Below are 10041 nucleotides of genomic sequence, written 5' to 3' on the forward strand. Positions count from 1 at the left end.
AAAATGTCCATGTATTGCGTGTGCCTTGGTGCCTTTCTCGTCTTGAATACCATCCCACGCTGGTGGTCTTTCAAGGACGGTCGATCTAAATTCGATACATGTCAATCCCGTCGCAGCTGTCAACGCCTCCCCGCGCTGAAGCTTGACGAGAACTAGTACTAAATGCGAATAATTGACGTTGCGACCAGTCGCGACGTGAGTGCAGAGTACTCTTTCACAACCTGGCCGAACAGATGTCACACAGCAGACAAAGTTAGCATAGACTTCTGCAGCTCTTTCGTGACGGCCCTGAACTTATCAAAGGTCTTTACCACCGCCTTGACTCACTCGTGCTCAGAACGCTGCAGTATAAGCTGCTGTAGTTCTTACTCAACACGAAGGTTATGCCCCAACTTGATTATGGCGGGTTAGAGCTTCGGATAGCGCGCCACTTTATCGTATGTGCTAGTCTAGCAATTGTCGTTTCGTAACAGAGGCGACAGAAGGGAGACACGGCGTAGCAAACCGAGCGCCCCTTATGTGTTATCAGCTTGGATGTCACCGCGTGCACCTTTGCAATGAGCTCCTCCTCGGTCTTGAGAAAGTCCTTCACCGTCAAATTCAATCTGTACCTAGCACATCCAACGGAGGGAATAACCCCTTCTTTCCAGAGTGGCTGAAGTGCACCGAATGGCCGTCCTGGCAGTAGGAGGGTCGTCGGGCGGACAGAGTCGTTGTGCCGCCCAAGTCGCTCCGGCGCGAGCCAAAGAGGCGGAACACGCAGCGGACGAGCTCACGGTCGGGTTGTGGAGGCTGAGCGCGCCGTGCGCGAGGCGGCATGTGTGGAAAGAGCGTGCGATCGGTTTGGGCCGTGCGGAGGCATGCACGCGAGTTTTGGTGTGCGGATTGTGCGTAACGGAGGCGCGATGGGTGGTTGACGATTGCGGTACGGCGGAGAGTGCGTGGTAGCGTGTGGTGCGTCCGTAAAGTGGATTTTGTTGACGGGTGGGAGATGAGTGAAGTATCCGGGGATGTAGCTCAAATGGTAGAGCGCTCGCTTAGCATGCGAGAGGTACAGGGATCGACACCCTGCTTCTCCAGACGTGTGTAGTATAGTGGTCAGTACCTCACCTTGTGGCGGTGAAATCCCTGGTTCGAATCCGGGCACGCGCACTCTTATGCTCATTATGCTGCTTTTACGTGCGCGTTATGGACGCTGCGCCGCCCCTAGCCGTCGCCATGCACACCCGCCACGCTCTCGGTCCCCAATTACCGCTTTTTGTCGCCTTTCAGCCTACCGGCGTGAGCGGTCCCGGCCGCTCTCCTTTTATCGCCCTCACGACGACACTGCTGCGGTGCGACTCGATGGCATTGTCTTGTGGCTCGGTCTAGTAACGTAGTGGAGCTGTAGTACCTCCCGCGTCGTCGGAGCTCACCAGGCCACCGGAGAGAGTGGATGAAGCGCCCCGAATGGCCGTCCTGGCAGTAGGAGGGTCGTCCGGCGGACAGTCGTTGTGCCGTCCAAGTCGCTCCGGCGCGAGCCAAAGAGGCGGAACACGCAGCGGACGAGCTCACGGTCGGGTTGTGGAGGCTGAGCGCGCCGTGCGCGAGGCGGCATGTGTGGAAAGAGCGTGCGATCGGTTTGGGCCGTGCGGAGGCATGCACGCGAGTTTTGGTGTGCGGATTGTGCGTAACGGAGGCGCGATGGGTGGTTGACGATTGCGGTACGGCGGAGAGTGCGTGGTAGCGTGTGGTGCGTCCGTAAAGTGGATTTTGTTGACGGGTGGGAGATGAGTGAAGTATCCGGGGATGTAGCTCAAATGGTAGAGCGCTCGCTTAGCATGCGAGAGGTACAGGGATCGATACCCTGCTTCTCCAGGCGTGTGTAGTATAGTGGTCAGTACCTCACCTTGTGGCGGTGAAATCCCTGGTTCGAATCCGGGCACGCGCACTCTTATGCTCATTATGCTGCTTTTACGTGCGCGTTATGGACGCTGCGCCGCCCCTAGCCGTCGCCATGCACACCCGCCACGCTCTCGGTCCCCAATTACCGCTTTTTGTCGCCTTTCAGCCTACCGGCGTGAGCGGTCCCGGCCGCTCTCCTCTTGTCGCCCTCACGACGACACTGCTGCGGTGCGACTCGATGGCATTGTCTTGTGGCTCGGTCTAGTAACGTAGTGGAGCTGTAGTACCTCCCGCGTCGTCGGAGCTCACCAGGCCACCGGAGAGAGTGGATGAAGCGCCCCGAATGGCCGTCCTGGCAGTAGGAGGGTCGTCGGGCGGACAGTCGTTGTGCCGTCCAAGTCGCTCCGGCGCGAGCCAAAGAGGCGGAACACGCAGCGGACGAGCTCACGGTCGGGTTGTGGAGGCTGAGCGCGCCGTGCGCGAGGCGGCATGTGTGGAAAGAGCGTGCGATCGGTTTGGGCCGTGCGGAGGCATGTACGCGAGTTTTGGTGTGCGGATTGTGCGTAACGGAGGCGTGATGGGTGGTTGACGATTGCGGTACGGCGGAGAGTGCGTGGTAGCGTGTGGTGCGTCCGTAAAGTGGATTTTGTTGACGGGTGGGAGACGAGTAAAGTATCCGGGGATGTAGCTCAAATGGTAGAGCGCTCGCTTAGCATGCGAGAGGTACAGGGATCGATACCCTGCTTCTCCAGGCGTGTGTAGTATAGTGGTCAGTACCTCACCTTGTGGCGGTGAAATCCCTGGTTCGAATCCGGGCACGCGCACTCTTATGCTCATTATGCTGCTTTTACGTGCGCGTTATGGACGCTGCGCCGCCCCTAGCCGTCGCCATGCACACCCGCCACGCTCTCGGTCCCCAATTACCGCTTTTTGTCGCCTTTCAGCCTACCGGCGTGAGCGGTCCCGGCCGCTCTCCTCTTGTCGCCCTCACGACGACACTGCTGCGGTGCGACTCGATGGCATTGTCTTGTGGCTCGGTCTAGTAACGTAGTGGAGCTGTAGTACCTCCCGCGTCGTCGGAGCTCACCAGGCCACCGGAGAGAGTGGATGAAGCGCCCCGAATGGCCGTCCTGGCAGTAGGAGGGTCGTCCGGCGGACAGTCGTTGTGCCGTCCAAGTCGCTCCGGCGCGAGCCAAAGAGGCGGAACACGCAGCGGACGAGCTCACGGTCGGGTTGTGGAGGCTGAGCGCGCCGTGCGCGAGGCGGCATGTCGTGCGATCGGTTTGGGCCGTGCGGAGGCATGTACGCGAGTTTTGGTGTGCGGATTGTGCGTAACGGAGGCGCGATGGGTGGTTGACGATTGCGGTACGGCGGAGAGTGCGTGGTAGCGTGTGGTGCGTCCGTAAAGTGGATTTTGTTGACGGGTGGGAGACGAGTAAAGTATCCGGGGATGTAGCTCAAATGGTAGAGCGCTCGCTTAGCATGCGAGAGGTACAGGGATCGATACCCTGCTTCTCCAGGCGTGTGTAGTATAGTGGTCAGTACCTCACCTTGTGGCGGTGAAATCCCTGGTTCGAATCCGGGCACGCGCACTCTTATGCTCATTATGCTGCTTTTACGTGCGCGTTATGGACGCTGCGCCGCCCCTAGCCGTCGCCATGCACACCCGCCACGCTCTCGGTCCCCAATTACCGCTTTTTGTCGCCTTTCAGCCTACCGGCGTGAGCGGTCCCGGCCGCTCTCCTCTTGTCGCCCTCACGACGACACTGCTGCGGTGCGACTCGATGGCATTGTCTTGTGGCTCGGTCTAGTAACGTAGTGGAGCTGTAGTACCTCCCGCGTCGTCGGAGCTCACCAGGCCACCGGAGAGAGTGGATGAAGCGCCCCGAATGGCCGTCCTGGTAGTAGGAGGGTCGTCGGGCGGACAGTCGTTGTGCCGTCCAAGTCGCTCCGGCGCGAGCCAAAGAGGCGGAACACGCAGCGGACGAGCTCACGGTCGGGTTGTGGAGGCTGAGCGCGCCGTGCGCGAGGCGGCATGTGTGGAAAGAGCGTGCGATCGGTTTGGGCCGTGCGGAGGCATGTACGCGAGTTTTGGTGTGCGGATTGTGCGTAACGGAGGCGCGATGGGTGGTTGACGATTGCGGTACGGCGGAGAGTGCGTGGTAGCGTGTGGTGCGTCCGTAAAGTGGATTTTGTTGACGGGTGGGAGATGAGTGAAGTATCCGGGGATGTAGCTCAAATGGTAGAGCGCTCGCTTAGCATGCGAGAGGTACAGGGATCGACACCCTGCTTCTCCAGGCGTGTGTAGTATAGTGGTCAGTACCTCACCTTGTGGCGGTGAAATCCCTGGTTCGAATCCGGGCACGCGCACTCTTATGCTCATTATGCTGCTTTTACGTGCGCGTTATGGACGCTGCGCCGCCCCTAGCCGTCGCCATGCACACCCGCCACGCTCTCGGTCCCCAATTACCGCTTTTTGTCGCCTTTCAGCCTACCGGCGTGAGCGGTCCCGGCCGCTCTCCTTTTATCGCCCTCACGACGACACTGCTGCGGTGCGACTCGATGGCATTGTCTTGGGGCTCGGTCTAGTAACGTAGTGGAGCGGTAGTACCTCCCGCGTCGTCGGAGCTCACCAGGCCACCGGAGAGAGTGGATGAAGCGCCCCGAATGGCCGTCCTGGCAGTAGGAGGGTCGTCGGGCGGACAGTCGTTGTGCCGTCCAAGTCGCTCCGGCGCGAGCCAAAGAGGCGGAACACGCAGCGGACGAGCTCACGGTCGAGTTGTGGAGGCTGAGCGCGCCGTGCGCGAGGCGGCATGTGTGGAAAGAGCGTGCGATCGGTTTGGGCCGTGCGGAGGCATGCACGCGAGTTTTGGTGTGCGGATTGTGCGTAACGGAGGCGCGATGGGTGGTTGACGATTGCGGTACGGCGGAGAGTGCGTGGTAGCGTGTGGTGCGTCCGTAAAGTGGATTTTGTTGACGGGTGGGAGATGAGTGAAGTATCCGGGGATGTAGCTCAAATGGTAGAGCGCTCGCTTAGCATGCGAGAGGTACAGGGATCGACACCCTGCTTCTCCAGGCGTGTGTAGTATAGTGGTCAGTACCTCACCTTGTGGCGGTGAAATCCCTGGTTCGAATCCGGGCACGCGCACTCTTATGCTCATTATGCTGCTTTTACGTGCGCGTTATGGACGCTGCGCCGCCCCTAGCCGTCGCCATGCACACCCGCCACGCTCTCGGTCCCCAATTACCGCTTTTTGTCGCCTTTCAGCCTACCGGCGTGAGCGGTCCCGGCCGCTCTCCTTTTATCGCCCTCACGACGACACTGCTGCGGTGCGACTCGATGGCATTGTCTTGGGGCTCGGTCTAGTAACGTAGTGGAGCGGTAGTACCTCCCGCGTCGTCGGAGCTCACCAGGCCACCGGAGAGAGGGGATGAAGCGCCCCGAATGGCCGTCCTGGCAGTAGGAGGGTCGTCGGGCGGACAGTCGTTGTGCCGTCCAAGTCGCTCCGGCGCGAGCCAAAGAGGCGGAACACGCAGCGGACGAGCTCACGGTCGGGTTGTGGAGGCTGAGCGCGCCGTGCGCGAGGCGGCATGTGTGGAAAGAGCGTGCGATCGGTTTGGGCCGTGCGGAGGCATGTACGCGAGTTTTGGTGTGCGGATTGTGCGTAACGGAGGCGCGATGGGTGGTTGACGATTGCGGTACGGCGGAGAGTGCGTGGTAGCGTGTGGTGCGTCCGTAAAGTGGATTTTGTTGACGGGTGGGAGATGAGTGAAGTATCCGGGGATGTAGCTCAAATGGTAGAGCGCTCGCTTAGCATGCGAGAGGTACAGGGATCGATACCCTGCTTCTCCAGGCGTGTGTAGTATAGTGGTCAGTACCTCACCTTGTGGCGGTGAAATCCCTGGTTCGAATCCGGGCACGCGCACTCTTATGCTCATTATGCTGCTTTTACGTGCGCGTTATGGACGCTGCGCCGCCCCTAGCCGTCGCCATGCACACCCGCCACGCTCTCGGTCCCCAATTACCGCTTTTTGTCGCCTTTCAGCCTACCGGCGTGAGCGGTCCCGGCCGCTCTCCTTTTATCGCCCTCACGACGACACTGCTGCGGTGCGACTCGATGGCATTGTCTTGTGGCTCGGTCTAGTAACGTAGTGGAGCTGTAGTACCTCCCGCGTCGTCGGAGCTCACCAGGCCACCGGAGAGAGGGGATGAAGCGCCCCGAATGGCCGTCCTGGCAGTAGGAGGGTCGTCGGGCGGACAGAGTCGTTGTGCCGTCCAAGTCGCTCCGGCGCGAGCCAAAGAGGCGGAACACGCAGCGGACGAGCTCACGGTCGAGTTGTGGAGGCTGAGCGCGCCGTGCGCGAGGCGGCATGTGTGGAAAGAGCGTGCGATCGGTTTGGGCCGTGCGGAGGCATGCACGCGAGTTTTGGTGTGCGGATTGTGCGTAACGGAGGCGCGATGGGTGGTTGACGATTGCGGTACGGCGGAGAGTGCGTGGTAGCGTGTGGTGCGTCCGTAAAGTGGATTTTGTTGACGGGTGGGAGATGAGTGAAGTATCCGGGGATGTAGCTCAAATGGTAGAGCGCTCGCTTAGCATGCGAGAGGTACAGGGATCGATACCCTGCTTCTCCAGGCGTGTGTAGTATAGTGGTCAGTACCTCACCTTGTGGCGGTGAAATCCCTGGTTCGAATCCGGGCACGCGCACTCTTATGCTCATTATGCTGCTTTTACGTGCGCGTTATGGACGCTGCGCCGCCCCTAGCCGTCGCCATGCACACCCGCCACGCTCTCGGTCCCCAATTACCGCTTTTTGTCGCCTTTCAGCCTACCGGCGTGAGCGGTCCCGGCCGCTCTCCTTTTATCGCCCTCACGACGACACTGCTGCGGTGCGACTCGATGGCATTGTCTTGTGGCTCGGTCTAGTAACGTAGTGGAGCTGTAGTACCTCCCGCGTCGTCGGAGCTCACCAGGCCACCGGAGAGAGGGGATGAAGCGCCCCGAATGGCCGTCCTGGCAGTAGGAGGGTCGTCGGGCGGACAGAGTCGTTGTGCCGTCCAAGTCGCTCCGGCGCGAGCCAAAGAGGCGGAACACGCAGCGGACGAGCTCACGGTCGAGTTGTGGAGGCTGAGCGCGCCGTGCGCGAGGCGGCATGTGTGGAAAGAGCGTGCGATCGGTTTGGGCCGTGCGGAGGCATGCACGCGAGTTTTGGTGTGCGGATTGTGCGTAACGGAGGCGCGATGGGTGGTTGACGATTGCGGTACGGCGGAGAGTGCGTGGTAGCGTGTGGTGCGTCCGTAAAGTGGATTTTGTTGACGGGTGGGAGATGAGTGAAGTATCCGGGGATGTAGCTCAAATGGTAGAGCGCTCGCTTAGCATGCGAGAGGTACAGGGATCGATACCCTGCTTCTCCAGGCGTGTGTAGTATAGTGGTCAGTACCTCACCTTGTGGCGGTGAAATCCCTGGTTCGAATCCGGGCACGCGCACTCTTATGCTCATTATGCTGCTTTTACGTGCGCGTTATGGACGCTGCGCCGCCCCTAGCCGTCGCCATGCACACCCGCCACGCTCTCGGTCCCCAATTACCGCTTTTTGTCGCCTTTCAGCCTACCGGCGTGAGCGGTCCCGGCCGCTCTCCTTTTATCGCCCTCACGACGACACTGCTGCGGTGCGACTCGATGGCATTGTCTTGGGGCTCGGTCTAGTAACGTAGTGGAGCTGTAGTACCTCCCGCGTCGTCGGAGCTCACCAGGCCACCGGAGAGAGTGGATGAAGCGCCCCGAATGGCCGTCCTGGCAGTAGGAGGGTCGTCGGGCGGAGCCGTCCAAGTCGCTCCGGCGCGAGCCAAAGAGGCGGAACACGCAGCGGACGAGCTCACGGTCGAGTTGTGGAGGCTGAGCGCGCCGTGCGCGAGGCGGCATGTGTGGAAAGAGCGTGCGATCGGTTTGGGCCGTGCGGAGGCATGCACGCGAGTTTTGGTGTGCGGATTGTGCGTAACGGAGGCGCGATGGGTGGTTGACGATTGCGGTACGGCGGAGAGTGCGTGGTAGCGTGTGGTGCGTCCGTAAAGTGGATTTTGTTGACGGGTGGGAGACGAGTAAAGTATCCGGGGATGTAGCTCAAATGGTAGAGCGCTCGCTTAGCATGCGAGAGGTACAGGGATCGATACCCTGCTTCTCCAGGCGTGTGTAGTATAGTGGTCAGTACCTCACCTTGTGGCGGTGAAATCCCTGGTTCGAATCCGGGCACGCACACTCTTATGCTCATTATGCTGCTTTTACGTGCGCGTTATGGACGCTGCGCCGCCCCTAGCCGTCGCCATGCACACCCGCCACGCTCTCGGTCCCCAATTACCGCTTTTTGTCGCCTTTCAGCCTACCGGCGTGAGCGGTCCCGGCCGCTCTCCTCTTGTCGCCCTCACGACGACACTGCTGCGGTGCGACTCGATGGCATTGTCTTGTGGCTCGGTCTAGTAACGTAGTGGAGCTGTAGTACCTCCCGCGTCGTCGGAGCTCACCAGGCCACCGGAGAGAGTGGATGAAGCGCCCCGAATGGCCGTCCTGGCAGTAGGAGGGTCGTCCGGCGGACAGTCGTTGTGCCGTCCAAGTCGCTCCGGCGCGAGCCAAAGAGGCGGAACACGCAGCGGACGAGCTCACGGTCGGGTTGTGGAGGCTGAGCGCGCCGTGCGCGAGGCGGCATGTGTGGAAAGAGCGTGCGATCGGTTTGGGCCGTGCGGAGGCATGTACGCGAGTTTTGGTGTGCGGATTGTGCGTAACGGAGGCGCGATGGGTGGTTGACGATTGCGGTACGGCGGAGAGTGCGTGGTAGCGTGTGGTGCGTCCGTAAAGTGGATTTTGTTGACGGGTGGGAGACGAGTAAAGTATCCGGGGATGTAGCTCAAATGGTAGAGCGCTCGCTTAGCATGCGAGAGGTACAGGGATCGATACCCTGCTTCTCCAGGCGTGTGTAGTATAGTGGTCAGTACCTCACCTTGTGGCGGTGAAATCCCTGGTTCGAATCCGGGCACGCGCACTCTTATGCTCATTATGCTGCTTTTACGTGCGCGTTATGGACGCTGCGCCGCCCCTAGCCGTCGCCATGCACACCCGCCACGCTCTCGGTCCCCAATTACCGCTTTTTGTCGCCTTTCAGCCTACCGGCGTGAGCGGTCCCGGCCGCTCTCCTCTTGTCGCCCTCACGACGACACTGCTGCGGTGCGACTCGATGGCATTGTCTTGTGGCTCGGTCTAGTAACGTAGTGGAGCTGTAGTACCTCCCGCGTCGTCGGAGCTCACCAGGCCACCGGAGAGAGTGGATGAAGCGCCCCGAATGGCCGTCCTGGCAGTAGGAGGGTCGTCGGGCGGACAGTCGTTGTGCCGTCCAAGTCGCTCCGGCGCGAGCCAAAGAGGCGGAACACGCAGCGGACGAGCTCACGGTCGGGTTGTGGAGGCTGAGCGCGCCGTGCGCGAGGCGGCATGTGTGGAAAGAGCGTGCGATCGGTTTGGGCCGTGCGGAGGCATGTACGCGAGTTTTGGTGTGCGGATTGTGCGTAACGGAGGCGCGATGGGTGGTTGACGATTGCGGTACGGCGGAGAGTGCGTGGTAGCGTGTGGTGCGTCCGTAAAGTGGATTTTGTTGACGGGTGGGAGACGAGTAAAGTATCCGGGGATGTAGCTCAAATGGTAGAGCGCTCGCTTAGCATGCGAGAGGTACAGGGATCGATACCCTGCTTCTCCAGGCGTGTGTAGTATAGTGGTCAGTACCTCACCTTGTGGCGGTGAAATCCCTGGTTCGAATCCGGGCACGCGCACTCTTATGCTCATTATGCTGCTTTTACGTGCGCGTTATGGACGCTGCGCCGCCCCTAGCCGTCGCCATGCACACCCGCCACGCTCTCGGTCCCCAATTACCGCTTTTTGTCGCCTTTCAGCCTACCGGCGTGAGCGGTCCCGGCCGCTCTCCTCTTGTCGCCCTCACGACGACACTGCTGCGGTGCGACTCGATGGCATTGTCTTGTGGCTCGGTCTAGTAACGTAGTGGAGCTGTAGTACCTCCCGCGTCGTCGGAGCTCACCAGGCCACCGGAGAGAGTGGATGAAGCGCCCCGAATGGCCGTCCTGGCAGTAGGAGGGTCGTCGGGCGGACAGACGTTGTGCCG

The 10041-nt window shown here is 60.7% G+C and overlaps 2 protein-coding genes and 24 non-coding genes across 26 annotated transcripts; 24 read left to right on the plus strand and 2 right to left on the minus strand.

The window, feature by feature from the left end:
• Nucleotides 1-397: 397 nt before the first annotated feature.
• PHYSODRAFT_509235 (hypothetical protein) lies at nucleotides 398-646 on the minus strand (the record flags this gene model as incomplete). The annotated part of the gene is made up of 1 exon (XM_009531582.1): nucleotides 398-646. A coding segment is annotated over one exon (249 nt), but the record flags the coding sequence as incomplete, so codon positions are not given.
• Nucleotides 647-1006: 360 nt separating this feature from the next.
• Nucleotides 1007-1079, plus strand: PHYSODRAFT_t909. The gene has a single exon. It is a non-coding gene; the product is annotated as a tRNA-Ala (tRNA).
• A 1-nt stretch (nucleotide 1080) lies between these two features.
• On the plus strand, nucleotides 1081-1152 carry PHYSODRAFT_t910. Its single transcript has one exon. It is a non-coding gene; the product is annotated as a tRNA-His (tRNA).
• A 632-nt stretch (nucleotides 1153-1784) lies between these two features.
• On the plus strand, nucleotides 1785-1857 carry PHYSODRAFT_t911. Its single transcript has one exon. It is a non-coding gene; the product is annotated as a tRNA-Ala (tRNA).
• Nucleotide 1858: 1 nt separating this feature from the next.
• Nucleotides 1859-1930, plus strand: PHYSODRAFT_t912. Its single transcript has one exon. It is a non-coding gene; the product is annotated as a tRNA-His (tRNA).
• A 632-nt stretch (nucleotides 1931-2562) lies between these two features.
• Nucleotides 2563-2635, plus strand: PHYSODRAFT_t913. Its single transcript has one exon. It is a non-coding gene; the product is annotated as a tRNA-Ala (tRNA).
• Nucleotide 2636: 1 nt separating this feature from the next.
• On the plus strand, nucleotides 2637-2708 carry PHYSODRAFT_t914. The gene has a single exon. It is a non-coding gene; the product is annotated as a tRNA-His (tRNA).
• Nucleotides 2709-3330: 622 nt separating this feature from the next.
• PHYSODRAFT_t915 lies at nucleotides 3331-3403 on the plus strand. The gene has a single exon. It is a non-coding gene; the product is annotated as a tRNA-Ala (tRNA).
• A 1-nt stretch (nucleotide 3404) lies between these two features.
• PHYSODRAFT_t916 lies at nucleotides 3405-3476 on the plus strand. The gene has a single exon. It is a non-coding gene; the product is annotated as a tRNA-His (tRNA).
• A 632-nt stretch (nucleotides 3477-4108) lies between these two features.
• PHYSODRAFT_t917 lies at nucleotides 4109-4181 on the plus strand. Its single transcript has one exon. It is a non-coding gene; the product is annotated as a tRNA-Ala (tRNA).
• Nucleotide 4182: 1 nt separating this feature from the next.
• PHYSODRAFT_t918 lies at nucleotides 4183-4254 on the plus strand. The gene has a single exon. It is a non-coding gene; the product is annotated as a tRNA-His (tRNA).
• A 632-nt stretch (nucleotides 4255-4886) lies between these two features.
• Nucleotides 4887-4959, plus strand: PHYSODRAFT_t919. The gene has a single exon. It is a non-coding gene; the product is annotated as a tRNA-Ala (tRNA).
• Nucleotide 4960: 1 nt separating this feature from the next.
• On the plus strand, nucleotides 4961-5032 carry PHYSODRAFT_t920. The gene has a single exon. It is a non-coding gene; the product is annotated as a tRNA-His (tRNA).
• Nucleotides 5033-5664: 632 nt separating this feature from the next.
• Nucleotides 5665-5737, plus strand: PHYSODRAFT_t921. The gene has a single exon. It is a non-coding gene; the product is annotated as a tRNA-Ala (tRNA).
• Nucleotide 5738: 1 nt separating this feature from the next.
• On the plus strand, nucleotides 5739-5810 carry PHYSODRAFT_t922. Its single transcript has one exon. It is a non-coding gene; the product is annotated as a tRNA-His (tRNA).
• A 634-nt stretch (nucleotides 5811-6444) lies between these two features.
• On the plus strand, nucleotides 6445-6517 carry PHYSODRAFT_t923. Its single transcript has one exon. It is a non-coding gene; the product is annotated as a tRNA-Ala (tRNA).
• A 1-nt stretch (nucleotide 6518) lies between these two features.
• Nucleotides 6519-6590, plus strand: PHYSODRAFT_t924. Its single transcript has one exon. It is a non-coding gene; the product is annotated as a tRNA-His (tRNA).
• A 634-nt stretch (nucleotides 6591-7224) lies between these two features.
• On the plus strand, nucleotides 7225-7297 carry PHYSODRAFT_t925. Its single transcript has one exon. It is a non-coding gene; the product is annotated as a tRNA-Ala (tRNA).
• A 1-nt stretch (nucleotide 7298) lies between these two features.
• Nucleotides 7299-7370, plus strand: PHYSODRAFT_t926. Its single transcript has one exon. It is a non-coding gene; the product is annotated as a tRNA-His (tRNA).
• A 96-nt stretch (nucleotides 7371-7466) lies between these two features.
• Nucleotides 7467-7805, minus strand: PHYSODRAFT_334320 (hypothetical protein; the record flags this gene model as incomplete). The annotated part of the gene is made up of 1 exon (XM_009531583.1): nucleotides 7467-7805. The coding sequence occupies one exon, from the start codon at nucleotides 7803-7805 to the stop codon at nucleotides 7467-7469; it is 339 nt and encodes a 112-aa protein (XP_009529878.1).
• A 187-nt stretch (nucleotides 7806-7992) lies between these two features.
• On the plus strand, nucleotides 7993-8065 carry PHYSODRAFT_t927. Its single transcript has one exon. It is a non-coding gene; the product is annotated as a tRNA-Ala (tRNA).
• A 1-nt stretch (nucleotide 8066) lies between these two features.
• PHYSODRAFT_t928 lies at nucleotides 8067-8138 on the plus strand. The gene has a single exon. It is a non-coding gene; the product is annotated as a tRNA-His (tRNA).
• A 632-nt stretch (nucleotides 8139-8770) lies between these two features.
• Nucleotides 8771-8843, plus strand: PHYSODRAFT_t929. Its single transcript has one exon. It is a non-coding gene; the product is annotated as a tRNA-Ala (tRNA).
• A 1-nt stretch (nucleotide 8844) lies between these two features.
• On the plus strand, nucleotides 8845-8916 carry PHYSODRAFT_t930. The gene has a single exon. It is a non-coding gene; the product is annotated as a tRNA-His (tRNA).
• Nucleotides 8917-9548: 632 nt separating this feature from the next.
• On the plus strand, nucleotides 9549-9621 carry PHYSODRAFT_t931. Its single transcript has one exon. It is a non-coding gene; the product is annotated as a tRNA-Ala (tRNA).
• Nucleotide 9622: 1 nt separating this feature from the next.
• PHYSODRAFT_t932 lies at nucleotides 9623-9694 on the plus strand. Its single transcript has one exon. It is a non-coding gene; the product is annotated as a tRNA-His (tRNA).
• The last annotated feature ends 347 nt before the right edge of the window (nucleotides 9695-10041 follow it).

This window comes from Phytophthora sojae (genome assembly GCF_000149755.1).
Source record: "Phytophthora sojae unplaced genomic scaffold PHYSOscaffold_5, whole genome shotgun sequence".
NCBI classification, from domain to species: domain Eukaryota; phylum Oomycota; class Peronosporomycetes; order Peronosporales; family Peronosporaceae; genus Phytophthora; species Phytophthora sojae.